At 39.6% G+C, this 25,433-nt stretch overlaps 2 protein-coding genes across 5 annotated transcripts; one reads left to right on the top strand and one right to left on the bottom strand.

Moving 5' to 3' along the window:
• Positions 1-341: 341 nt before the first annotated feature.
• Positions 342-12,850, bottom strand: lrrc73 (leucine rich repeat containing 73). 2 transcript variants are annotated; one of them, XM_042432519.1, is made up of 7 exons: positions 12,464-12,850; positions 11,657-11,989; positions 10,848-11,008; positions 7,368-7,490; positions 3,379-3,479; positions 2,237-2,504; positions 342-736 (listed from the first exon to the last, which is right to left on the bottom strand). In XM_042432519.1, exons 2-7 carry the CDS (start codon positions 11,926-11,928, stop codon positions 666-668), a joined length of 996 nt encoding a protein of 331 aa, XP_042288453.1. In that variant the 5' UTR covers positions 11,929-11,989; positions 12,464-12,850; the 3' UTR covers positions 342-665. The 2 variants fall into 2 exon arrangements, with proteins under 2 accessions (XP_042288453.1, XP_042288454.1); XM_042432520.1 differs by having other exon boundaries at positions 12,492-12,850.
• A 3,438-nt stretch (positions 12,851-16,288) lies between these two features.
• Positions 16,289-21,758, top strand: mea1 (male-enhanced antigen 1). Of its 3 annotated transcripts, none has more exons than XM_042432539.1 (4): positions 16,289-16,371; positions 18,147-18,541; positions 20,505-20,613; positions 21,291-21,758. In XM_042432539.1, exons 2-4 carry the CDS (start codon positions 18,167-18,169, stop codon positions 21,464-21,466), a joined length of 660 nt encoding a protein of 219 aa, XP_042288473.1. In that variant the 5' UTR covers positions 16,289-16,371; positions 18,147-18,166; the 3' UTR covers positions 21,467-21,758. The 3 variants fall into 3 exon arrangements, with proteins under 3 accessions (XP_042288473.1, XP_042288474.1, XP_042288471.1); XM_042432540.1 differs by having other exon boundaries at positions 16,289-16,377; positions 18,145-18,541; XM_042432537.1 differs by having other exon boundaries at positions 16,291-16,378; positions 18,150-18,541.
• Positions 21,759-25,433: the final 3,675 nt, after the last annotated feature.

Below are 25,433 nucleotides of genomic sequence, written 5' to 3'. Positions count from 1 at the left end.
AATAACAGTAATCATTATTTGCAGCTCTGATATTAACACTCACCCTGCCTCAGACTGTTTCCTCCTTCTGCTCTGTTGACTTTAAAATGGAGAATGACTGAATACTTTCAACTTTACTTCCTGTTTGCTCCTCCCACCTTCTTCTTTACTGGAAGTCACGTGCGTGCGTGAGCAAGCATAAAGTACCTCAAAACTGTAGTTGACTACAATACTGGAGTAAATGTACTTAGTTACTTTCATCACTGTCTTTGACACACCTTAATATGTGTGAAAATGTTAAACATCGTTAAACGTCAAATGTCTGTCCGTCACTGACAGTGAATGAAGACGCTGAGTCGTCGGTTTGTACGAAGCTGTAAACAGTTTTATTATTGTGACATCAGAGCAGCAGAACAAACCAACATTCATCAGAAACACACTGCTGAACAAACACCTGTCTGTGTAGAAGTCACTTGGTGTGTTAAGGTTTTGTGTCGCTCTGTTCTCGTCTATGTACAGGTGCTACATCAAACCATGCAGAGCATGTGATTGGCTGCCAGCCATCAGGTGATCTGACAACCCAGAGAAGTGCAGTGCAGAGAAATAAACCAGGAACATTCAGACCAAACCAAAAGAAAAAAATCATTTAAAAGGTGAACAGGAAGTGTGGGTGTTTGTGGGAGGGGTCACATCTCAGTCTCAGCCAATAAGCTCTCACCTAGACCTGATGTCAGCAAGACCATCTGGGGGCTGGAGTCTGTAGGGTTAAAGAACGACACGTTTAGAAAAGGACCAGACCGCCATGTCCCAACGTTTCTGAAACCAGTAAATACAAATCCTGCTGATCATTTTCCAAATCATCAATCACTTTTTAGATTGATTTCCTTCCAGGCAGCCATTTTGTTTCTATGAAAATCAACCAGCAGAGAAATAATCCATCACAGCAAATGTTAAGTCATGTTTATTTGAGAAATAGTTTGAAAAGTTCAACACAACCCTCCATAAAACCTCAACGTGACGTTTTTACATTCCAGTTTTTGTATGAGGCTAGCAGCTTCCCTGTTTCAGTCTTTATGCTAAGCTAAGCTAACTGGCTTCAGCTGCATATTCATCAATCTGAACATCTAACTCTCCGTCAGACAGAGAATAAGAAAAGTTCCCAAAATGTGAAACTGTTCCTTTGAAGGAAATCAATCTAACAGCTGATTTGGAAAATGTTATAAATACAGTATATACATAATTTCTAGTACTTTAGCTAAACATGTGTGTTCATTCATTCAAAGAAACTCTGTTAGAAGTGTCCTCATAATGTCTGAAGTTCATGTTTTCATCAGCTGAAAGAATTTTCTGAAGGACCGGTCACATCAGAAGTTCATCTTTCTGAAATATTTGGTTATTGAAGCTCGATGAAGACGTGATTATTCTTCAGGCTAGTTGGTGAACTGCAGCTGGTGAGCTAACCATGCTAGGGAAACGTGGTGGTGCTAGTCAGTCACAATAGGTTAGCTTGGTCGCTAACAGGTCAATATTGAACAGACATATCAGCATCATGTCCTCCTGTCTGCTAACAGTGTGTAAACAGTCTCTGAACAGTTTTTACTCTGACAGCTTCAATAAAACTGGATGTTAGCAACACAGCTAATAAGCTACGACGGCTTCCTCCATTTAGGACTCTCCGGCTCTCCGTCTGCTCACAGGTCAGCTCTGTCAGGACGGCTTGTTATTGATCACCAAACTGAAATTGATGTGAAAAATTCACTTGGATTTACTTTGCAAGTGAATCCAGTGAAGTTAATGGATTTCACAGTTTGAATGCTGGTGTGACCGAACCTTAAAGGAGAATACAGTCAGATCTGTAATCAGAACCAGAACAACTGAGCTTCAGACCACACAGCTGCGTGGAACCACAGAGGAAGAAACTATCTTTAATGGGAGAATTAATTAATATTGTTTGAATATTGATTATTAGGATTACTGAATATTCTTTCTTAACTGGGATTAGATTAAAACCAGTTTAACCAAATTCACATTTAGTCCACTATTATACAGAACACAAAACCTCCTACTGTCACTGAACACCACAGAGAGGACAGAACCGGGCTCATACTGGGTCAATTGGGACCGCCAGGGCTAATACTGGGTTTAACTGGGGCAGAACCAGGATAATACTGGGCTTAACTGGGACTGGTTGAAGGAGGGACAGATGTTAGGGGGTCTGTAGAGAGGACGGGGATGAGGTGAAGTGTTCAGCCCTTACTGCTGTGGGGGAGCCAGGCGGGGGGCTGGTACTTGTTCCTGATTGGTTGGTACTTGTCTCTCATTGGGTGATACTTGTCTCTGATTGGCAGCAGGGCGCTGCTGGAGGCGGGGCCTGGCTGGAGGGGCGGGGCCTCTCTGTCGTCTTCGTCCTCTGCTTCAGACAGCAGGTCGCAGATCTGCTGCTGCAGCTCAGGACTGATGTCGTTCTCCGACAGAACCAGAACCCGCAGGCTGGTCGGGTAGTTCTCCACCATGTCCAAGAACACCTGCAGACAGAGACGGTGTAAGGTAAGGTCAGAGTAAAGAGGACTGTGGTTTAATGTTAGTTTTTGGGGACTTGTTGTGTAAATTTGGATCTTCTGAGCTGTGATAAATATAAGAACATGAGTGTTTGAGTTCAGTGTTGAAGGAAGTTCAGATCAATGTCTCCCCCTGCTGGACAAACACAGGAACACCTGAGAGACTGAAGACTTCCTGAAAAAAAGGCTTATCAGCACTGATATGAAGGCTGAATCCTAATGTCCATCCTCCGGACTGAGCCTGAGATTGAGGGGATGAAATGCGCTACGAGACGGGACCTCATCTTCCATCTTTGTCAGTGTTTTTCTGAACTGATCTTAATGGTTTTGATGTGCAGCTCTGCTGCTTTACACTGCTAACATTAATCTATATTCACATTCAATCCCCACTGAGGACCTTTACATTGTAGACAGACAAAAACAAACTTTGCCCGTCTAGTTTAGCAGATTATAAACAAATCCACATTATTAAGCCTACAGGACTATTATTCTGTGTGTACATTATACCTCACTACATCAATTAACTTGTACAATAAAAATGAAAAAATAATAATATGATTAATATGATATGATTCATATTATTATTATTGTTTATTAATTACTAATTAAATGTAATCACTTCCATTTTGCTGTGGATTATGGGTAATTTTCTCAGCGAAGTCCACAGAAAGTCCTCTTGAGGTTCCTGGTGGACTTGATGAATTGTGGATTTGGACAGAACTTGACACTTGCAGATTTCCCAGGAACAAAGTCTGTAAGTCAGTTGTCAGTCTGCGGACAGTTGGATTCAGCTGAACTATGATGCAATGAAGAAAACATAGAAGAAATGTGATTGGCCAACCTGTGCTGACTGGTTGGTGAGTCCGGTACCCTCCAGGTCCAGTGCCTCCAGGGTTCTACTGGACGCCACGGCAACCGCCAGCATCCCTGCAATCTGATCACCTGGAGACAGAACCAGAACCAGAACCCTCAGAAACATCAGAAGACATTCAGAGCTCCTTCCTAGACATTTACATACATAATATAATATAATATATATATATATATATACACATATATATATATATACATATATATATATATATATATATATATATATATATATATATAATGGATCCCCATTAGCCATTACCAAGGTAGCAGCTACTCTTCCTGGGGTCCACACAAGTAAATATGACATTATAATAACAATAATGTACTAAAATCCAAGGCGAAAGGGAACAAAAAACAAGGAAGTAGCTGTTGGTACCGATTCCTCCATGTCAATAGTCTGTTTATTGTTGCATGTGCATTGATTGATTGATTGATTGCACAAAATCACGTGATCAAATTCAAATTGCTTCAAAACAGAGAAACGTTTTTGCCTGCTGGTGATACACTAATCCTTCCCATGGTTTGGGTTAAAATGTGGTAAAAATATCCTGTTTAACGGCACTAAAATGCCCAACGGGATGGTAAAAAATTTCCATTAGTCGTCTACAAGAGGTTCACCAATAAATTCTGGAAACTCATTTCATACCAACAGAACAAACTACCATCAGTACGGCAAACCAGTCCGGACCAACAGCTTGTGGACTACTAATTATTGCATCCTAGCGGGTGCCAAAAAACAAACAAAACCAACAAACAAACAAAAACACAAAACAATGAATCAACAACAATAAAACTACTAATAACAATAACAACAAGTTGCCAAACTATGATTACATATTGAGTAAAAACATTTGATACAGCTCAAAAATAACAGCATATATAGTGACTACGAATAAAATGATTAATAATAACTACTATAACTATAACTATTACTAATTTTTCCACTAAAACTGTCAAGCAGTGTCTCCAGTCGGAGCGTCTGCAGCTTTTCTGTTTTTATATCATAAACTCAGTTTCTTTTTACACTTCATTGTTCACACACACAAAACATGTTTTTGTCATTTATGAGGACATCAGATCGACTCCTTCCTGTGGAGTTTCTGGCCTCTGGTAGTGATGGAGCAGGTTTTTAATGAGCGAGTCCCTGTTTTGTTTGACCCTTGCATGTGCATGAGGATGTGCGTGCACGCAGATGACGTGATACACTTCCTTCCTATCCTTCTAAGAGCTTCACACTATTCCACTGATCTACAGAAGGCTGTAATGGCAGAGAAGAAGAAGACTGCACACTCGTAATCACGGATGTAAACAATGCAGAATTTAAAATACTTTAAAAAAATGTTTTGCAAATGTTTTATGAGCACAGAAATGGATTCAACACATTTGTTAGATTACAAGGAAACACACGATGACTTTTGCTGAGTAACAATGAATGTAAATATAATTTTTGTTTTTTTAGAAAACACCAGAGGGCACCTTTAACCATTATTATTGCATAACCCACCTCCTAATCTTAACCCTGAGGGACATGATTTTTGTACCCAAATGAGATGTCAGCTCCCATAATTTACTATATTTTAACTAGGGATGCATGATATTGGATTTTTTGCAGATATCTGATATGCCGATATTTCCAACTCCTTGTGGCCGATATTTTTTTCCAGCTGGCTGAGGAGACTATTATACATGCAAGCATAGATTGTACTAAATATGATCAAGAAAGACAATATATGAAGGAAGAACTGAGGAAGACTGGAGTTCAGGAGCTCAGCATTAAAACTTTAATGAACCTGCCAAGTGGGAGCAGCAGCAGAGTTTTCATTGAGTTTATTAGACAGACAGGATTAATGTGTAGGATTTAATCTCTGGTCCTGAAGGTGGCGGTAATGCACCTAATGCGCTGGTTGCCAACCGCCGTTATAAACCAAAAAGAAGAAGTCCCCCCCCCCCCCCCCCCCCCAAACAGAGTGGTACATCCTGTCAGCCGATGTGTTTCCTATCTGTGCAGCCAAACATGGCAGCTCCTCAACGGACTGACGGCCCCGGTGTTTCCTCCGCAGGCTGCACTTCACTCAGCCGCCCGTCAGACCTGCTGCTTCTTCCCACTTTAACCTGAATAACAAACCGGGGCTCGGTGCTCCGGTTGGATCCACACGGAGAGCCGAGGCTAACGTTAGCTGAGAGGCTAGCGGAGCGTTAGCAGCAGCATGGCCGGAGGGAAGCACAACCAGCTAGCCTCTGCTAGCCTCCCAGCTAATGTTAGCCCCGGCTCTCCGTGTGGAGCACTGAGCCCTGGTTTGTTATTCAGGTTAAAGTGAGAAGAAACAGCTGGTTTGACGGACGTCTGAGTGAAGTGCAGCCTGTGGAGGAAGGACCGGGATCGTCAGGGTGAAACAGTCCGTGGAGGGAAACCCAGTCAGGCGGCAGAGGAGATGGCGACATATCGTCCTCTCATAATCGGCAGAAATGTTCATCAGGGCCGATGCCGATATTTAATTTTAGAGCTTATATCGGCCGATACCGATGACGTGCCGATAATATTGTGCATCCCTAATTTTAACCTCAACTACAGTATTGTTTATCTTTATTTATTATTAACTTTATTTGATTTTAAATGTCTTTGATTTGTCTCTATGTTTTTAATGTTCCTATTTCTTGCATCTTCTTTTTGTTTTTTTGTGAAGCACATTGAGCCTCATGCAGGAACATTTTCTTCTCCTAAACGTCTCTGACTTTCCTCTGTGAGGTTTGTTCCTTCAAGTTTTTCCGACAAACTCTCTGAACATGTGTTAAATCTCTGGTTTCAGCCTGATGAAGGTCACCTGTTCATGAGGAGCTGAAAGTACCTGAGATTTCATCATTAGCATCATCGACGCCCCTAAAATGTCTGATTTTAGCCAGTTGTAAAGCTTACAGTGATTAAAATCAGAGACCAGCAGACACATTGATTGGTGTCAGTCGTCATATTAGAGGAGCTGAAACTATTAGAAAACATGAATCCATCAGAGCAGCGCTGTGAAATAAGAAAATAGAGGAAACGCTTTGACATTAAGTTAGATGCTAAAAAACATCTTTCTAAAGCAAAGCGCTCCATAACTCATATGATGTGAGAGGCGTCATGTGACGTCACAGCACAGAGATATTAGAGGAGAGAATATTACAGCCTTCAGTAGCTGATGTTACTGTCAGCTGCAACACAACATGATGCTGGACAGCTGTTTACTACTGACAGAAACATCTGCACATCAGGAAACTGGAAGCCAGTTTGTTTCAGTTTTCTATTTTATTAGGGCTGCAACTAAAAATTAGTTTCATTATTGATCAATCAATTAATCATTTAGTCTATGAAATGTCAGATAATTGTGAAAAAAAGTCTCTTATAATCCCTCACAACTCAAAGAGACGTCTCCAAATGTCTTATTTTACTGATCAAGAGTCCACAGCCCGAAGATATTCAGTTTACTGTCATGTATGACACAGAAAAGCTTCAAATCTTCACATTTGAGAAGCCAAAACCAGCAATTTCTTTGGGCATTTTTACTTAAAGAATTACTGAAATGATTAATCAATTATCAAAATTGTTGATGATTAATTTTCTGTCGATTTATTCATCACCTAATTGTTGTATCTCTACATTTTATTTTCACATTTAAACTGTAAATTCGTTCATATGAAGACTTTATGATTTCAGGTCAGATTATGAGTGTTTGTCTGTTTATGACTCGAACGACACGACCGGACTCGTCAGTTTCATTTGTACCTTTTATAAAATTCAGAGAAACTTGCTAAATATCACAAATTGTCTGAAATCACTCAAACATTTAGAACAAATCTGTGCGAGAGTGGTGAATTCCATCTTTTTGTAAGAAATGTGCTACATATATTAAATTATTATTATGTAATTGCGTGACACTTTTTTGTTCCCATGATGTCAGTAATATAATGTAATCTGATTACCCAGCGGGTTGTAGTCCAGGTTGAGCACTCGGAGCTGCGAGCTGTGAGCCACAGCGATGGCGAGTCGAGCCCAGCCTTTGGAGCTGATTCCTGGGTTAGCGCTCAGCGTCAGCTCCCTCAGACCTGCACACAACCGAACACACACCATGACAGAAATACACTCATAGACAGAAATACACTCATAGACAAAACCTCCAGCTGGACTCCTGAGAATCACAGCACTGAGGCAAATTACAATGGAGTGGACAAAGATCACAACCCGGATTTAATTAGATGAAAAGTACGATTCAAGAAGTGCAACTTACGGAGAAAGTGACTCACAAAACGAGGAACACCGAAGATGTGTTTGAAGAAAGGTGGGAAATTATAACTACATCATCAGAATGTATCAGAAGGTTATTTACCAGCTTGTCCTTTCTCTTCCAATAGACGGGTGACCATGTTACTGAATATCTGACTACTTCCTGTAATTAGTATGTATGTATGCATGCACACACACCCAAACACACACACACACACATGCATATACTGTATATGTGTGTTTGAACGTATATGTATGGGTAAGATATGTATGTGAATGTCTTTAATCTACATAAATGTGTACTGTATCCAACTTGACTGTCATGTTTCATGTTTTTTTGTTGTGTTTTTTGAGTTCAGCTCTTTTGTTTTTCAGTCCTTTAAAATTTTGATTATAAATTTTCCTTATCATGAATTGTAAATTTGGAAAGAGTAAAGCTTAATATGTGAAAATAGTTTTAAAAAACTTAAGTATGAAATATATCCCAGGACATTTTCTACAGAGACAAACAAGAGATTTCATGACTTACTTTTATTATTAAATCCAGATCCCTCTATTTAGGAACAACACAATTTACTTTAATCACAGATAGGTCAGTTTAAGTTTTCCACATGCAGAAAACATTTTCCTTATTAAGAGTTCAGCTGCTTTTAGGACATCAGGCTCAAAATAATTTGGAGATAAATCACTGTTTTCTAGGCCTTTTAGGTCTAATTTGTGATTTTCCGTCAGCAGAAGCATTAATGCTTTGTCCTTGTTATGTTGATCTGAAATGATGGAGTTAAATCCTCCAGCATGTGGACTGATGAATTCAGGTTATTTGAGCCTGAAATAACAGAGTCTCAAGAGACCAAACGTCCTCAGAGCTTTATTGAATATCTGTCTGCTTCCTCCAAACTGCTGCTGATCTGCAGCTTTCGTGTGTTTCACACTCAGCTGATTCACAAGGTCTGTAAATAGAAACTCATCTGCAAATCTGTCATTTATTTTATTAAACTGTATTTAATGTGTGTGTGACATTTAAGTCGAAACTGATTTGCCTATTCAGACCTAAGAGGAGCCCACCTGTTAATGTTTTACATTAACTCTAAGACCATTTCACAACTGTCCTTCATGTCAGTTACTGGGGTGGTATCAGGAGGTCACTATGGTGTTACTAGATGTTTCCATGTGGTTGCTAAAGTGTGTCTAACAGTTGCTAGGGTGTTTCGGGAGGTCACTATGACATTACTAGATTGTTTACTTGTGGTTGCTAAGGTGTTTCCGACAGTTGCTAAGGTGTTCTGGAACTATGGTCACTATGGTGTTACTAGATGTTTCCATGTGGTTGCTAAGGTGTGTCCGACAGTTGCTAGGGTGTTCTGGGAGGTCACCATGGTGTTACTAGATGTTTCCATGTGGTTGCTAAGGTGTGTCCGACAGTTGCTAAGGTGTTCCGGGAGGTCACTATGGTGTTACTAGATGTTTCCATGTGGTTGCTAAAGTGTGTCCAACAGTTGCTAGGGTGTTTCGGGAGGTCACTATGACATTACTAGATTGTTTACTTGTGGTTGCTAAGGTGTTTCCGACAGTTGCTAAGGTGTTCCGGGAGGTCACTATGGTGTTACTAGATGTTTCCATGTGGTTGCTAAGGTGTGTCCGACAGTTGCTAGGGTGTTCTGGGAGGTCACCATGGTGTTACTAGATGTTTCCATGTGGTTGCTAAGGTGTGTCCGACAGTTGCTAGGGTGGTGTCAGGTGGTTTCTGTGCTGTTGTGGGTGGTTGCTAAGGTGTTTCTAAGTGGTTGCTAGACTGTTGCTAAGTGGTTGCTATGGTGTTGCTGAGTGGTTGCTAGGGTGTTGCTAAGTGTTTGCTTGGATGTTACTAAGTGGTTGCTAGGGTGCTGCTAAGTGGTTGCTATGGCGTTGCTGAGTGGTTGCTAGGTGTTGCTAAGTGTTTGCTGGGATGTTGCTAAGTGGTTGCTAGGGTGTTCCACATAATTGTCCCTCATTCCAGTTATAACCCAGACCCAGTAAACCAGCTGTGGGCTGTTTTTTCTGGTGTGAATTGATCAGTTTTACATTGCTGTCTTATTGATAAGTTTGATTTATTGATCGTCATTTTCGATTGATCATCAAAACACATGACCTAACACACATTTTTTTAATCAATTGAGAAAAGGTTTATATTTACTGTTACAAAGTCGTGATCAAGTTTATGTTTAATTATTAATCCAACAACATTTAGAGGTCAAATCTGAAGCCTTTGTGTTCTCAGTGTTCTCAGTGTTCTGTCAGTGTTCTCAGTGTTCTCAGTGTTCTGCTCACTGTTCTCAGTGTTCTCAGTGTTCTGCTCACTGTTCTCAGTGTTCTGCTCATCGTTCTCAGTGTTCTGCTCACTGTTCTCAGTGTTCTGCTCACCGTTCTCAGTGTTCTCAGTGTTGTTCTCAGTGTTTTGCTCAGTGTGCTCACTGTTCTCAGTGTTGTTCTCAGTGTTCTGCTCACTGTTCTCAGTGTTCTCAGTGTTGTTCTCAGTGTTTTGCTCAGTGTGCTCACTGTTCTCAGTGTTGTTCTCAGTGTTCTGCTCACTGTTCTCAGTGTTCTCAGTGTTCTGCTCACCGTTCTCAGTGTTCTCAGTGTTGTTCTCAGTGTTTTGCTCAGTGTGCTCACTGTTCTCAGTGTTGTTCTCAGTGTTTTGCTCAGTGTGCTCACTGTTCTCAGTGTTGTTCTCAGTGTTCTGCTCACTGTTCTCAGTGTTCTCAGTGTTCTGCTCACCGTTCTCAGTGTTCTCAGTGCTCTCAGTGTTCTCAGTGTTGTTCTCAGTGTTCTGCTCAGTGTTCTCACTGTTCTCAGTGTTGTTCTCAGTGTTGTTCTCAGTGTTGTTCTCAGTGTTCTCAGTGTTCTTAGTGTTCTGCTCAGTGTTCCGCTCACTTTTCTCAGTGTTCTCAGTGCTCTCAGTGTTCTCACTGTTCTCAGTGTTGTTCTCAGTGTTGTTCTCAGTGTTCTGCTCAGTGTTGTTCTCAGTGTTCTCAGTGTTCTGCTCACTATTCTCAGTGTTCTCAGTGCTCTCACTGTTCTCACTGTTCTCAGTGTTCTCAGTGTTGTTCTCAGTGTTCTCAGTGTTCTCAGTGTTGTTCTCAGTGTTGTTCTCAGTGTTGTTCTCAGTGTTGTTCTCAGTGTTCTCTTCAGGTGTTTGTTACCTGACTTGGCTCCGTCAGGTGGCAGCATCCCACAGATCAGACGCAGCGCTTCGTCTCCCAGCATGCAGTCTCCCAGATCCAGACAGACCAGCGCCGGGTGGGTTGTCAGGGCCGCGTTCAGGGTCACCAGGCCGGCATCCAACAGAGGGTTTCCATGGAGACTGGAGGGGGTGGGGACAGAGCCTTACAAGCCAATCACACTCTAGCTGGTTATGAGTTTGTGAGAAAGCCTGCCTGGCTTCATTAACAAGCGCTGACATCATTTGTGAGTTTTCTCACTGCTTATAAGTTGTTGTAATGTTCCTTTTATGTTGTCATGCAGCATTTACGGTTTGGTTCTTTAGGCTTGTTTGTAATTTTAAGTTATTTTACAGTTGTTGCCTCAATCGGCTCTTAACTACCTAGTTCGCATGGAGGACACTGCATGGTCGCTATTTTGTGTTAGTTGTCATTAAATATGTGTTGTGATTTATATGATCTTAATTTAGTTCGGCCAAAGGCTGTTTTCCTGCATTTACAAATGATCTGTTCAACTTGCTAAAAGTTATATTTGCTACTGATTTAGATTGAAAGGGCTACAGGAAATAGCTTTATTGCTTTGAAATAACGTTAATTCACATTTAAGTTATTCTTATGTTGTTATTTCTCTTTGTAAACCACAACATACTCAGTCTAGTCAGTGTCCTACCACAACATCTATTCTCTGTCTACAATAAATCCCTTTGACCTGAGGGTCCTGATTCTTTGATGGGAATCATCTCCAGATCCCAAACCAATAAGAGTTATTATTCAACATCTTCTGAACTCACAACAGCGTCTGCAGGGAGCGGTTGGTCTTCAAGGCGTCGGCCAGGTGTCGGGTGCGGCTGATGCTGGACACCACGCCCAGGTTCAGGTTGAGCTGAGCGAGCGAGCGAGACTCCGCCACGCTGCGGCAGACGCGTCCAAAGTCCCGGTCAGAGAGCTGGCAGCCGCGGACGGACAGCAGCCGGACGCTGTCCTCCTTCAGACTCTCACAGATGTCCTGAACCTCAGCCGCCGACAGCTGCTCGCCCGTGATCTGGATGGAGGCCGGCAGCATGCTGGGACACCTGCAGGGACACCTGGGACACCTGGGACACCTGCAGGGACACCTGGGACACCTGCGGGGACAACATGCTATTGATCTCTGCTGTATAATTATCACCTGCTGCTGCTAATACTAGATCAGTGAGGGCTCATGACACATGAACAGATCAATGAACAACAGGTAAATAAGTTTGAGGACATTATTTGTTTGACATTTATCAGTTTTCTCTCAGTGATCAATACTTTCAGCTCTTCTTATCTTTGATCTGCCTGTAGAGGAAACTAATAAGGTAGTGATCAATTATTGATAAGTGCTGATCATGTTGGGTCAGTCACCTGATCAATTTCAGCTGATAAACTCACTGATAAATTAATATTTTTAAGTGAAAACACACACCGGAGCTAATCAATAATCAATGACTGTAAAGTATTAATGAGCATGAGCAGGTGCGTGCTGCTCTGTCTGGACCTGATCAGGTGATCAAAACCGATCAATCATGATTTCAGCCTATTAGGCTATTAGTTTTGCAATAAGGTGATCAATGAACCTGATAAATAAATGATCGATCAGCTCACGCGGGGAGGATCGGGAGTTTCACACGCTGATGTCATCCTTCGCGGCTTCGGTGCCTCTGATCTCGCCGCAGGCCACGCGCCGGTTCTGATCCACCGCGGCGGACATCGCAGTCGACCGATCCCGATATCGATTGGTCGGGTTTGATCAGCAACGGGGAGCCGCGCGGTGCGGAGCGGGGTTCGGTGTCCTGGAGTCCGGCGGGCGGTCTGTCGGTCGGTCGGTGTGAGCTCGGTGAGTCCCGGTGTGTTTCTGCAGGTGACCGTTACTATGAGACACAGAGAGAGGAGAGAGAGCAGGAGGGCTCACTCTGAGCTGTTTCTGTGAACCAACAGCAGGACAGAGACAGACAGCTGGTGTGGAAGAGACAATAAACTACGTTTTTAATATAATATAATATAATATAATATAATATAATATAATATAATATAATATTACGTGTTTACAAGACAGTAATAGTGTAAACGTTTATAAAATGTATATACATTTAATATACATTTGCTCATATATAAAGTAGGTAGTAGTAGTATCATTAATGTTATATCTTATACTATATATGCGTAATTATTGACATTTTTTGGAAGTTAAAATAAATATTTTTCATAAGAGATGTGACTGAAAGCTCTGGAAAGCCAAATAAATGGACGTGTGATAAGTACTTTTTTTCAAACTATAAAACATTTATCTACATAGCAATATTACATATCAAGTTAAAAAATGACTAATTTAATTTTAAAAATACAACTATATTTTTAATATAATAAAGACCAATGAAACAGTACTTGTGTGAATATTTATTTAAAAATGTGCTAATACATCTTTTAAATCAAAGAGTCTAACCAATCATTTTTTGTGCTTTTTTCTGTTATTGACTCGTTTTAATCGATTTACCAGAAAGGACAATTCATATTTAAAAACTAAGATCTTTGTCATAATATTTATGTGTATGGAATTTTCCTAATAAAATATTAAAATATTTATTTTTTGAGTGTTAATGTGATCAAGAGGATAGAAAACCATAATAAATAAATAAATAACGTTAATAATACAGAATATGATAAATTAATCTTATGTTGAAACAACAAAATATTTGAGCACATGTTTTATTTACAAACAGAAATTTTATGATTTCTTTTCCTCTATTTTTTTTTTTATCAACTTGAACTCTCCTCTGAGTTTTATTTCTCTTATAAAAGCGGAAATGACAGAAATATGAAAACGCGTTTATAAAACCTGTTAGTGGAAGAAATAACAATCTGAGTAACACTTCCTGTTCAATAGACAATCTTTGCAGCTGTTACGTCACACCCCGCTGAGCCTGTTTTAATCCGCCTGAGTTTGTGACGTCATGTGGAGAAAAGTGGATTATAATTATTTATTAAACTGACTGTTCATAACGACACTTGTTATTGATTTGTCATCAGAAGCTGCTGACTGATTGATTGATTGATTGATTGATTGATTGATCAGCTCCTGTCCTCGTAACACTAATAAACTAATAGAAGTAACTATTTTATTTGTTTGGAGTATTTTTAATTATTGTTTACTGATAGTAAAATGTTTATTTTTAGTATTTTCATCAGTTATTATTACATTTACTTGTTTGTTTTTATTATTTCTTTCTTTCTGTTGTGTTTTTTTTAATGATTTTATCCAAATAATCTATTATAAATATCCTATTAATTGACTTATTGATCCTCATAATTATGTCTGAGTTTGTATTTGATTGTAATTCTCTGATCGTCTGTTTTGTGAACTTTGATTTTTCTCGTCATAATTTATCTGATTCATTAAACGTCTGTTGTTCATGTTTTAATCTGTTCTTTGAGTTGCTTTCTTTCTGCTGTAAACGACATTTTCTGCTTAAATAAAGTTATATTTTTAATTTTTGACAGTTTTTAAGGGGGAAATTGAATTAAATTTGAGCTTCCTGGCAGAGTGGTGAGGGATGTGAAGCAGCATTCAGAGCATCTTTTTGAGCAATTAATATAATTGATAATAACTGAGCAGTTTAATAAATAAATAATTCAATGTGAATAAAAAAAAAAGATTCCCAAACTTTACCCCCATCAGACCAGAATCAGATCAGAAGCTGCTTTAAGCTGCATCGACATTATAAAACGAGCTCAAAGCTTCCTGTTCTCTCCTCAGTGTGTCTGTGTGACTGCAGCCGTGTTGGTTTGGATGTTTATAGCTGGTTTTTCTCTGGTTCCTCAAGTATCTGTGTGTATAAATGTGCGTTGTTAATGTATTATTTTATATAATTTCCCCCTCAGTTATACCAACATAAATAAAATATAATAATAAAATTCTTTACAAATGATCTTAACACAACACAGTTTAAAAAGCACAAGAAAACAGACACAAAGACACATGAAAAAATAAAAAAAAGTCTCTGTGTCTCTAATCTTCTGGTTAAAATCATTTCATTGACTTAGTGAAACTCATCTATTCTATGAAAGTGGGAGTTTTATATCCAAAGTCACAACTGAGACTGTCTTTCATTTTTTTCCTTTAAATTCTGTTTCATAGTTTAAGAGACAAAGTCTGAGGATCAGGAACACTTCGTCCTTCTGTAAGACTTGTTCCAACGGTACAATTCTCTTTATTTTTATTACATTTCCAACATGAATCGTTTCTGAATGAATCCTTTTTAATTCACTACTTACATTTCTTATGCTTGATGTTTTCATGTCTCCTTTTTAAATGTAAAGCACACTGAGTTTAATGAAATGTGTTGTATAATTAATAAAGCTGCTTTTGGCTGCTGGTCAAACATTCAGCAGGTCGGTTTGTTTGGAGGATTTAGACTCAGATTATTTTAAATTACAGAAAAATTTATCAGTGAAGATGTGTTTGGATTAAAAATAAATTCAGAAATGATGTGAAGCTTTTTTTTGTACAGAGAAAAACTCTGCAGTGTCATAAACCCATTCTAACATATATATCATATACAGTATATATTATATGTTACCTATTACATGTATTATCATCACACTCACACTTTTCTGTCACTTTATTCCAGTCAATAGCAGCTGATCAACAGCATCACCTGCTGGTCCATACATGGGATTTCATAACAATCTAAATATACACAAAACATAAGTTATCATCACTAATATAAGATAGAAATTCACCAATAAAATATGTAAAATATATTCTAAGAGAAAAGAGCTGTTACCAGTTTTAATGGAAGACAGTCCAATGTACAAAATATTGACCAGGAATGTGAAAAAAAAAGAATAATAATAATAAAACAAAATTTGTGTTAATGTCAATTTCCCAGCAGATAAAATAGAAGGTATGATTTACTGCATGTTATATCAGATTTTGTCATGTACATCTTTTTTAGTAAAAGCTTTTGGGACGATGTGACTGAGATAAAACTTTATTGATCTTTTATCATTTCAGCAGCAGAAGAAACAGAACAAAGAGGTTCTAATCTATTACTGTATTATTATTATATTATAGGATACAGATAAATAATAATAATAATGATAATATATGGTAACAACTAGAAGAAGTCACTTTTGGTCACTTTGTTATTATTATTATTATTATTATTATACTCCAGCTGCATAAGGCAAGATTACTTAATTAGGTACCAATTACGTTTTATTTATTTTTTTCCTTTTCCTTTTATCCTTGAACATTATAATAGTACAAATCACCAATAATTTGTTGCTGGATATTTTTTTTTACAATGTCATTGTTGTATTTTGTTAATAAAGCTTTTTCTTTTTTTAAAAAAACAAAACGTCTACTTTGCGTGTTGCGTGCCTGTGACGTACCAGGAAGTGTTTAAACGGCAGCTGCAGCTAGCAGCGGCTAACAGCTAACAGCAGCAGCCTGCAGCTCCGGACAGACAGACAGACAGACAGACAGACAGGTAAGACAGTACAACCTTCACCTGGAGGAGGTTTACTCTTTACAGGAAATAAACCAACAAACAAGAGAAGAAGAAGAGAGTTTAATAACCGGAAAATGAGCGAGTTAGCTTCATTAGCTGTTAGCTGCTCCAGGTGTTTGTTTCTCCATCATCTGTCAGCCAGGTGAACCACAGACAGAAACAACAACTCATAGACATGTGAAATGTGACCCCGACTACACACTGCTTTTTGTAAGACGTCAAAAGACAAAAAGGTTGGAAACCACTGGTTTCATCTTTAACAATGTGTTGTATTTTAAAAGCTTGTTATATTATCCATTGTGTCAAATCTTCATCTGAAAAGTAACTAAAGCTGTCAAATAAATGTAGTGGAGTAGAAAGTACAATATTTCCCTCTGAAATGTAGAAAGTAGCATCACATGGAAATACTCAAGTAAAGTACAAATACCTCAATATTGCCTAAGTACAGTACTTCAGTGAATGCAGTTAGTTACTTTCTATCACCGTCAGTTTCAACATTATAAAACTGTGGTTGTAATAATCCTGTCAGAGAATCAATATAACATGAAACATGTTTCAGTATCAGCAGCTCAGTTTAAACTTTCAGTCTGTCTGATAAAATCTTACAAAGTATTTTATAATTGATATAGTTAGAGCTGCAACTAATTATTTATTTTCATTATCAAGTAATTTGTTGATTATTTTCTGGATTAATCGATTAGTTGTTTGATTTATGAAATGTCAGAAAATGGTGAAAAATGTTGATCAGTGTTTCCCAAAGACGACGTCCTCAAATGTCTGATTTTATCCACAAAGATCTTCAGTTTACTGTCACAGAGACTGAAGAAACCAGAAAATATTCACATTTAAGTAGCTGGAATCAGAGAATTTGGGCTTTTTTTTTCCTGAAAAATGACTCAAAGCGATTAATTGATTATCAAAATAGTTGGAGATTTAAGAGTTGGCGACTGATCGTTGATGCTGATGATACAGAGACGAACAGCTGGTGTTCAGTTTCTAAACAGCAGCAGGAGGATGTGATGCTCCACAGACTCTTACATCACCTCTAATAAATACAACCTGATCAATAAATCCACCAGGACAATATCTACATCTATCTATATAATATAATATAATATAATATAATATAATATAATATAATATACTGTAGTGTTTGTAATATTTTCCCCTCTCATGTAGGTTAATGTAGTGGACAAAATATCAGAAACACTTTTTAATAAAATGCACATCAACACTAATAAACATAAAGCAGAATCATCGACTTTCTGACAACGTCAACAAAAACTGAAAATTCTAATAACAATTTAATGAAGTGATCACTGAAGAGTTCAGTCAAGACCTGCTGTATGTGAAAAGAACTGAATTGATTGTATCAATATATAGATATAATATCGGTATCAGTTGATGAATGAGAGGATATTGAAGTACAGAAATGTCACAGAGATGTTTATTATTCATCTGTAAACTTCCTGTCAGCACATCTGCTGGTCACAACTAGTGATGCTGTTATTAGTCTTTGGATCCGTTCCTAATCAAACTCTTCATGATGAAGGATCATGTGACCCAGTGCAGCGCTGTGACTCACCGACGTGTTTTTAATAAGATACATCAGCTTTGATACACACACAAGACTTGTTAGTAGATCAGTTCATTGTTGGTTTGGATCCAAACATGAAGACAAATATAGAAAATCATCAGAATTATAGTTTATTTACAGTGAATGAAATAAACGTGTCTTCGTCCCCGGCAGCGTCTCGGCGTCTGTGGATGGAAGTGTTGAGCTCAGCGATGGGACCGGAGAGAGTCTTACCGAGCTCTGAGGACGAGGACGAGCGTCCGGCTGACGGAGAGATGCTGCCGGTGGGGGCGGTGTGGAGCGGGGGGGAGGGAGGGGGTGAGGAGGAGGAGGAGGAGGAAGAGGAAGAGGGGGCGGAGATGGAGCTGGATGGAGAGGAAGAGGAGGAGGAGGAGGAGGAGGTGAACAGTGGAGGATATTATTACCAACCTCTGAACCAGGAGCCCGACGGCCTGAACGCCTCCGCACCCCCGCCGGAGGAGGAGGAGGAGGAAGAGGAGGAAGAAGAGCGGGGGCAGGCGCCCTCACACGCTGAACAGCTGCAGCAGGTGCAGCAGAGGATAGAGGTGAGATCTGCCCGGCAACAGCTGACTCACTAAATAACACAAACACCTCAGGACACACTGAACAGGTTTAGTGATGGATTAATCTTGTCTTTCTCCCATTTATTTGGAGTGTTTCCAGTGTAGTCCAGTCAACAGAACCAGTCAAAAGTTTGGACACACCTTCCTATTCCCAGAATGAGAAAGTGTGTCCAAACTTTCGACGTCTGTACATGTTTAGTAACTAACAGATGGCATCTGGTTTACACTCATAGACGGAGTCGAGAAGGGAAACGAGTCAGAGTTACAGGAAATTATATTTCTGAGCTGTAGATACTTATATAAATGTCCTCTGGGATATTAAATTAACCAGTTTTTGTCAGCGTAGTGCAAACAAGAAGCTCCGGGTCTGAAAAGTGAAGCCAGTGCGGAAGTGACTGAAACCTGCATTCTCTGTAATGGCCAGTAGGGGGCGACGCCACTGGCTGCTAAAAGAAGTCCGATTATATGGAAGTCTATGAGAAAATGACCCCACTGCTCATTGATTTATTACCTCAGTGAACTGTTTCTTAATGAGTTTATGGTCTCAATCACTAGTTTCAAGTCTTCTTCAATACAGCCTGATGTTCATTTAGTAAACTATGGTCCCATTTACAGTAAAATAGACGATAAAGCAGCGTATGCTATAGGGCTAGTCACTACCATGGCAGTGAATGAAGGGCTGTAGTTGGACCTTGGGGAGCTCCTCCCAGCTCCACGCCCTCCTCTAAATATGGTCACTTCTGCCTCCAAAAATCCAAGATGGCGACAATCAAAACGCCAAACTCGAGGCTCAAAACAGGAGTCCACAAACCAAAGAGTGACGTCACAGTGACTACGTCCGTTATTTTTATACAGTCTATGGTGTACAGATCCTATAATGATGTGATTCTTCATTTGGACGGTGTATTAAAAGCATCATCCATAATAGATGGAGGGAACATACAATGTCTGTCAGCTGGAGCTACAGGAGACGATTCATGAAATGATTCAATATTTTGACTGAATGCTTATCGAGTGAGTTTGAGGTATAACTGGATTCGGGCTGCAGAAGCGGATAGTTAGCTACGTGTAATCCAAATCCCTAAATATTTAAAATATTTTGGACTAATCTTAAAGGAATCTGAAATAAACAGCTACTATTTCACTTCTTTGAAGATTAACTTTGTAGTTGGATATTTCACTAAAGTCCAGGAGGTTTGGGAATCTATGTACAGATACAAATAACAACATGTCATCAGCATACAGTGAGACCCTCCCACCGTGAAAAAAGGTGTTTTTGTCCCAGTCAGATTAAAGCTGAATAAATATATTTAAAATGTAATGTAGCCTGATACTCAGTCAGATTCCAGCACTTTATCAGCCATTAAAGAAATCCAGGTCTGTTAATGAATTAATGATCAAAACACATTAATGTTTCTACCTCCACCGGAGTAGTATGGACGCTCTAGTATCGCAGCTGCGTTGATGGTGGCTTTTTCCCTTTTGTATTTCTGTTATTTGTCTTTGTTGTTCTATTCTGTTCACACAGCATAGAACAGTTTTTCCCTGTTTAAAGGGTTTTTAGGGAGTTGTTCCTTATCTGAATCAAGGGTCTGAGGACAGAGGATGTTGTATTGCTGTACAGACGGTAAAGCCCCCTGAGGCTAATTTGGCTATACAAATAAAACTGACTTGACTTTTTTTATTCGCCATTGATTGAACTCTGATCAGTTCTAGAGCTGAAGGAGTTCAGAGTGAAAGTCAGAGTTTGATAAACCTGCTCTGAAGTGTGTTTAAGGGTTAAAGTTGTTTGAGTAAAACCTCCAAATGTCTTCTGGTGAAAATGAAATATTTAAATGTTTCAGTCTGTTGTCGGTCGGACGAAACGAGACGTTAAAAGACGTCTGTTTGGACTCATTAATGGATGAAACAGTAGCTGTCAGTCTCACCTGTCTCTCACCTGCAGGTGATGGGGCTGCACCTTCCTGAAGCTCCGCCTCCTGACAGTGACGAGGAGGAGGACCCTGAGGGGGCGGCGGCCCAGAGGAGCCACGCCTCCATCCCTATGGACGCAGGTCAGACCTCCATCTGTCCTCCACCTGTCCTCATGTCCTCCACCTGTACCCTTGTCCTCTACCTGTCCTCTTCATGTCCTCCACCTGTCCTCATGTCCTCCACCTGTACCCTTGTCCTCTACCTGTCCTCCACCTGTACCCTTGTCCTCTACCTGTCCTCCTCATGTCCTCCACCTGTACCCTTGTCCTCTACCTGTCCTCATGTCCTCCACCTGTCCTCATGTCCTCCACCTGTACCCTTGTCCTCTACCTGTCCTCCACCTGTACCCTTGTCCTCTACCTGTCCTCATGTCCTCCACCTGTCCTCGTGTCCTCTACCTGTCCTCCTCATGTCTTCATGTCCTCCACCTGTACCCTTGTCCTCTACCTGTCCTCATGTCCTCCACCTGTCCTCGTGTCCTCTACCTGTCCTCCTCATGTCTTCATGTCCTCTACCTGTCCTCCTCATGTCCTCCACCTGTCCTCATGTCCTCCACCTGTCCCCTTGTCCTCTACCTGTCCTCCTCATGTCCTCTACCTGTCCTCCTCATGTCTTCATGTCCTCTACCTGTTCTCCTCATGTCCGTCTGTCAACATGTTTGTCTTTAATCATTACCAGAAGACACCACAACTGTAAACCATTAATTTATCATGTGAGAACTTCCTGTCTGTTGACATCACTTCCTGTGTCCCTGCAGACCACGTGGAGCTGGTAAAGAGGACGATGGCGGCCGTGGCGTTACCGTCTCTTGGCGTGCCGGCGTGGGCCAAGGAGATCTCAGACGACCAGTGGAAGGACGTGGTCGAAAACGCGATGCAGAGCCGGCAGAGCGCCGCCGCCCTGCGGCTCAACCGCAGGAACAACATCAACTGACCCTGAACACAGCACGGACACTTCAGGGACACAGACGCAGTGTGGGAAATGACAGACAGCGGGAGGGTCGACTCTTTCTGTCTGAAGCGAACCAACACGTTTCCATAGTTACATTAAAATTAAACTTTAATGTGAATTTGAAGGAAGCTGCTCAAAACTGAGAAAGTTTATTTTCTCAAACTCACCGCCGACTCCTTTAACCCTTTACTGCTTTAGCACAAAAAGTTAATCAGATTTAAAATAAAAGATTCATTATTTCCCAGCAGAGACATTACATTTTTTATTTTGTGTGGAAAAAAATCTGCTTCTTAATCTGAATAAATCAAATCGTCTAAAAGTTTTGTAAAATGCATGAAAGCTGAAAACAGACCTGTTGATCTGAGCTCATGATGTTTTGGAGACTTTACTGAAACATCTGAGCTGCTAATAATAATCTTTTACGTAATAAAATATCAAAATGTAACAGTTCCTTAATTTTATGATAATTTCCTGGAAATTTTGGGTATTTCAGGGTTAATTTTTAGGACATTTTACAGAGTCATGAAGGGAAAAAAGGGTCAAGTTGGGTTATTAATTAAGTGCTCGCTCATTATATTTGGGTTGTTAATTTGAAAAAAAACATGAATAAATTAGATTTTATTTAGTTTTCAGTGTGCAGTTTTTTGTGTCAAATTAAATATAAACATATTCGATTCTTTCTTAAAAACTCTGTAATGAGCACATTTCTACCACCTTTACTACCAAATAACAAAACCCTTTCAAATTAATCCAAAAATTAATTTGTATCAAAATGTTTTGCAAAATGTCCTGAAAATTGACCGTTAAATACGAAAATGTCCAGGAAATTAGAGTAAAATAATGGGACCTGAATAATAAGAAAGTGTTACCCATGAAAGAAGAGAGTAGTTTAAATAGTCCGAGGTGTCGCCTGTTTAGAAGAACATTCTGAGTAAATAATCACTTTTAGCCAAAAACATGGAGATGAGTGTTTTTTCAGCCCTGAGTACTGTCTGCAGGCTGCTTAAAACACCTCCAGCAGTCTGTAGCCTGAGAGGCAAAATCCAGGGCAAAGAGGAGTGTAGACTTCAGTCTGAACATAAACCTGAAGCTATAAAAAGTCAGGAGAACGTGAAACTACATCCCAACAGAGACGTGAGACGTTCACTACACGTTAAGACGACACGTTTCTCTCGTCTCTACATGAATCAGCTCCGTCCTCCCTCTCTCCGTTCATACCGACGTGTTTGTGTCGTTTTTTTTCCCCACTTTGTCATTAAAATGAGACGAGATCTTAACGATAAAGCAGATTAGCTGGATTATAAATAACAGACTGAAATCACTTTATACCAGATTCTGTGTAAAATATAAAAGTTGTGACCTGGACTCAAAAACTGGAACTTAATCTGTTAAATTATTCAGTTATCACAAGAAAAAGACTTTGTCATCTGCAGAAAATCCACCTGTGATCTTGATTGAACATGTTTACAACTAGAGCTGCAACTATTTTAAACGATAATTCTGCTGATTTTATATTTTTCTCTTCATGTTTCAAACCAACAGTGAACTGATCTTCTAACCAGTACTGTGTGTGTGTATCAAAGCTGATATATCTGATTAAAAACCACGTCAGTGAGTCTCACCGCTGCACTGGGTCACATGTTCCTTCATCATCAAGAGTTTGGTCACGTTAGTTTGTTTAGAAACGGCTCCAAAGACTAATAACAGCATCACGTTTTCAGTCTCCAGAGAGTAGTTCTGTGTAAGACAGACGCCACTCAGCTTGTTTATAGCTTCACTAGCTTGTTGTGCTACATATCACAACCTCTGGACTTTGTATTTCATTATAAATTCCTCAGAGAACTTTAGTTTAAAGTCAAGAGAATTAATCTCTGACACAGAACTTCTCTCCAGAGACTTAAGACATGAACATTTTTCAAACAAAAAATCTTTCCAGCTTCTCAGTTTTTATAATTTTCTCCTTTTTGTTTCATCTTATGTGACAGTAAACTGAATATTTTGGAGTTTCTCTGTTTGTCGGACGAAAACTCAAAGATGAAACTGATTTTTCACTGTTTTTCTGGCAATTTAAGTCCCAAATGTTTGATGGTGAAAATAATCTCCCAGTGAATCAATAAATAATTGTTATTGCAGCTCTGATTATAAATATTAATTGCTTCTGTAGAAATGAAGGAAACATTTAGAAACATCCTGTTTGGATTTTTCATGTTTAGAAGAAAGTCACATTCCACCTGAAAGCCTTTTAATGAACTGTTTGTTTTAATGATCGCTTCAGTGTTTTGATTAATCTGATTGTGTGTGTGTGTGTGTGTGTAAAACACAGAAACTCTATAATTGTCAAACATGTCCACTTTATTTCTTTTTATTTTGTTCTGTACATACATGAACATCTGTACAAAATTGGACTTTCATACTATGTAATACTCTAATTAAAGTACAACATATGTACAGGATGACGGGAAGCAGCGTTCAGATTTTAGAGTTTATTTTTTAAATGTTTCGTATTTGTGTCGTCTATCGAGTCTCTCGCTGCTGGACAAAAAAATGTAGTAAAATGTTCAGTGACAGTTTGGGAATTTGAGGACTTTAAATGTTATAATTAAGACATTTTTTTCGTCGGGTTTGGTTCAGCAGCCGAACAGTTTGTGCACATTTCAGACTGAAATCTGCTCCGATCAGATCTTCAGTCTCGAGACACTAAAATAGAAGATTTCAGACGTTTTCCTCTTCCTGTTGGTAGCACACTGAGACGTGAGCAGCTCTCCCGCCTTCGTTAGCAGTCGGGGGTTCGTTAAGCTACTTGAACAGGAGAGTTTCATGTCGATCCAAACTGTAGAACTGAGAGTCGCTGACGTCGTTCATCAGAAACATTCGCAGGTGAAACATCTCCTCAAACATCTGAGAGGAACATGAACGTCTCACCGCTGCTCTTATTAATATCTTATTAATTACGTTAATATAAAATCCAACATTAAACATATTCTGGAGGATTCAGCTCTGTCAGAGTTCAGGTTTGTTAGTTTTCAGCTGTTTAAATGTCTTACAGCTCGTAGAGGTTTGGCGGCCATTTTGTCCAGCAGCGAGCGATTGGGGGGGCGGGCGGGCGGGCGGGGCTATCCCGCCTTTGGAATGGTCACATGACAGCGAGTAGAGGACCACGTGCAACAAGCAACGACTGCAACAAAAAACCAGCTGACGAGAACGAAATAATTAAAAAGATTGTTGGGGGGGGAGGAGGGGGCGTGGTCTAAAGAGGGAGTGGCCTAAACGAGGGGGCGTGGCCCAAAGGATGGGGCGTGGCCATTAGTCGATATACGTGACAATATACAGTACAACAATAACTGCAGGCAGAACCGTCTGAAGAATAAAGACATATTTTTCTTTTCATATATTTTGTTTCATCTTCTGGATTGTTTCTGCGCACGGAGACCGTTTCACTTTAAAGAATATTGCTTAGGCGCTTCGAGAACACAAAAATACAACAACAGGTGGAAGTGGAGCGGCGAGCGCAGGCGAGGTTAAAGGTCGCAGGAAGTAAATTATTTTGTTAAAGAGAAGCTTCGTTAATTAAAAGAAAAACAGGAGACGACAGACGGAGATGAAATAATTATTTACTCGTTGCAGTTTTCATTTGATGATTTTCTTCATGTGCTCACAACACTTTATGGAACCAACTGTCACTTTTTCATCAAAATGTTTGTTTCTCGACTCTTTGAGAACTTTTTGTGCCACAAAAAAACCTTTCAGAGCAGACGGCTGTTTCTTTAAAAAAAAAAGAGATCACAGATGTTTGTCAGAATTACACATCAGGTCTAAAAATCACCCACAAAACTCAGGAAAAATCCACTTTAGTGACTTTTATCATGAGTTTCTCTTTAAAATTATTCTACTTTTTTTGTCTGGAAATACATGAATATTCATCAAATGTTCCCCTTGTGAAGAATTACGC

This window comes from Thunnus maccoyii, chromosome 14 (genome assembly GCF_910596095.1).
Source record: "Thunnus maccoyii chromosome 14, fThuMac1.1, whole genome shotgun sequence".
Lineage (NCBI taxonomy): Eukaryota > Metazoa > Chordata > Actinopteri > Scombriformes > Scombridae > Thunnus > Thunnus maccoyii.
This window is presented reverse-complemented; position numbering and strand designations above follow the sequence as displayed.

Excerpts from the sequence above, each read along its gene's own strand:
- lrrc73 (XM_042432519.1), bottom strand. The coding sequence starts at position 11,928 with ATGCTGCCGGCCTCCATCCAGATCACGGGCGAGCAGCTGTCGGCGGCT. Across the intron at positions 2,505-3,378 it reads TCACCAACCAGTCAGCACAG|GTGTTCTTGGACATGGTGGA; the intron begins GTTGGCCAATCA and ends CTCTGTCTGCAG. Across the intron at positions 737-2,236 it reads CGCCTGGCTCCCCCACAGCA|ACTCCAGCCCCCAGATGGTC; the intron begins GTAAGGGCTGAA and ends TTAACCCTACAG.
- mea1 (XM_042432539.1), top strand. The coding sequence starts at position 18,167 with ATGGAAGTGTTGAGCTCAGCGATGGGACCGGAGAGAGTCTTACCGAGC. Across the intron at positions 18,542-20,504 it reads AGGTGCAGCAGAGGATAGAG|GTGATGGGGCTGCACCTTCC; the intron begins GTGAGATCTGCC and ends TCTCACCTGCAG. Across the intron at positions 20,614-21,290 it reads CTCCATCCCTATGGACGCAG|ACCACGTGGAGCTGGTAAAG; the intron begins GTCAGACCTCCA and ends GTGTCCCTGCAG.